A 1,381-nucleotide genomic window follows, 5' to 3' on the forward strand; every position below is an offset into this window, starting at 1 on the left:
GGCCTTAAAGACAAGAAAGCCATCACCTATCAAGCAATGGTTGTTAGAAAAGTTACCCCAGAGAGGTAATCAAGTATTGCTTCACAAGATAGAATGTTTTCATACTAAACACTCCAAACTCAACTGCCATATAGTCGATGGTGACTCATAGCGACCCTATAGGACAGGGTCGAACTGCCCCTGTGGGTTTCTGAGACATCACTCTTCGTGGGAGTAGGTCTCCTCCTTCTCCCATGTAGCGGTTGGTGGTTTCAAACTGCTGACCTTTAGTTTTTAGCTGAGTGCTTAACCACTGTACCATCACGGCTCCTTCTATATTTAGGATAGTGCCGTATAAATAATTTTCTCTAATTATATGATTAAAATTTTTATTTTCTTTATTTCCTACAATTTAAAGGAAATCCTTTTTAAGTAGTATGTAAAATACATAGATTTAGCCTGCCTTCTCAGTTCAATTAGATTAAAACATTTTTTTTTTGGTAAGATAATACATATTCAGTGCAGAAAACTTAGGGAAAAAATGTCTTAGAAATACGAAAATCACTAATAATTTTACTGCTCAGAAATAACCCCGATAACATTTTGGTCTATTTCCTCATTGACTTTTTCAGAGACTGTCCTACACCCAGGAGCACTGGTGGTCTAGTGGGTTACACACTAGACTGCTAACTCTCAGGTCAGCAGTTGGGAACGACCAACTGCCCCATACAAGCAAGGTGAGGCTTTCGGCTTTCGTAGGCATTCACAGCCCGGGGAGCCCACAGGACCAGTTCTGCTCTGCCCGTCAGGGTGGTCTGAGTGGGCATTGACTCAATGGCAGTGAGTTTGTTTATGGTACACAGCCCACATCCAACAAAGCCTTCTATATATCATACTGTTGATGTGCTTATATTTTACTTTTTAAATTTTCATTTTTTATGGGGAATAACATGGGAACGTCTTGAAATAACTGAAAATTATGGTTTTAACAATCTGTCTTTTGAACTGATATTAATTTCTGTAATGCTCTCCTAATTTTGGATATAGAAATATGTTCCAATTTTTCACAATGAATTCTACTAGGATTGTTATGTTTCTACTTAAATGTGTGCCTTTTGGATAATTTTCCTAAGCTAAACTTTTAAAACTTTAATTAGTAAGTCAGAATTCAGCTTGGTTTGATGTATGGTCAAGTATCCACTACTTGTAAAATGTCCTTGTAGACTCTGTTATGAAGGACAAAAAATAAATATATAAACTTTGTCTTAGTCATTGAGATTTTCCACACAGGTATTGAGGAACGACCTTTAGGTGTTAAACGTATTTTAAACAAAAGTAGTTTTTAACAACAAACAACAATAAATGTTAACAATTCTTAGGAAGAGAGAGTACTTTTACTTAG

At 36.4% G+C, this 1,381-nt stretch overlaps 1 protein-coding gene across 1 annotated transcript in view; it reads left to right on the top strand.

Moving 5' to 3' along the window:
* The window catches only part of PUS7L (pseudouridine synthase 7 like), a 31,122-nt gene that overhangs the window by 5,816 nt on the left and 23,925 nt on the right, over window positions 1-1,381 (top strand). The window contains exon 3 of the mRNA XM_004711525.2: window positions 2-65. Within this exon, the coding sequence (XP_004711582.1) occupies window positions 2-65 (64 nt within the window). The remainder of the gene's footprint in view (window position 1; window positions 66-1,381) is intronic.

Source organism: Echinops telfairi, unplaced genomic scaffold (genome assembly GCF_000313985.2).
Source record: "Echinops telfairi isolate 266 unplaced genomic scaffold, ASM31398v2 ScPeMD7_12;HRSCAF=54, whole genome shotgun sequence".
NCBI lineage: Eukaryota > Metazoa > Chordata > Mammalia > Afrosoricida > Tenrecidae > Echinops > Echinops telfairi.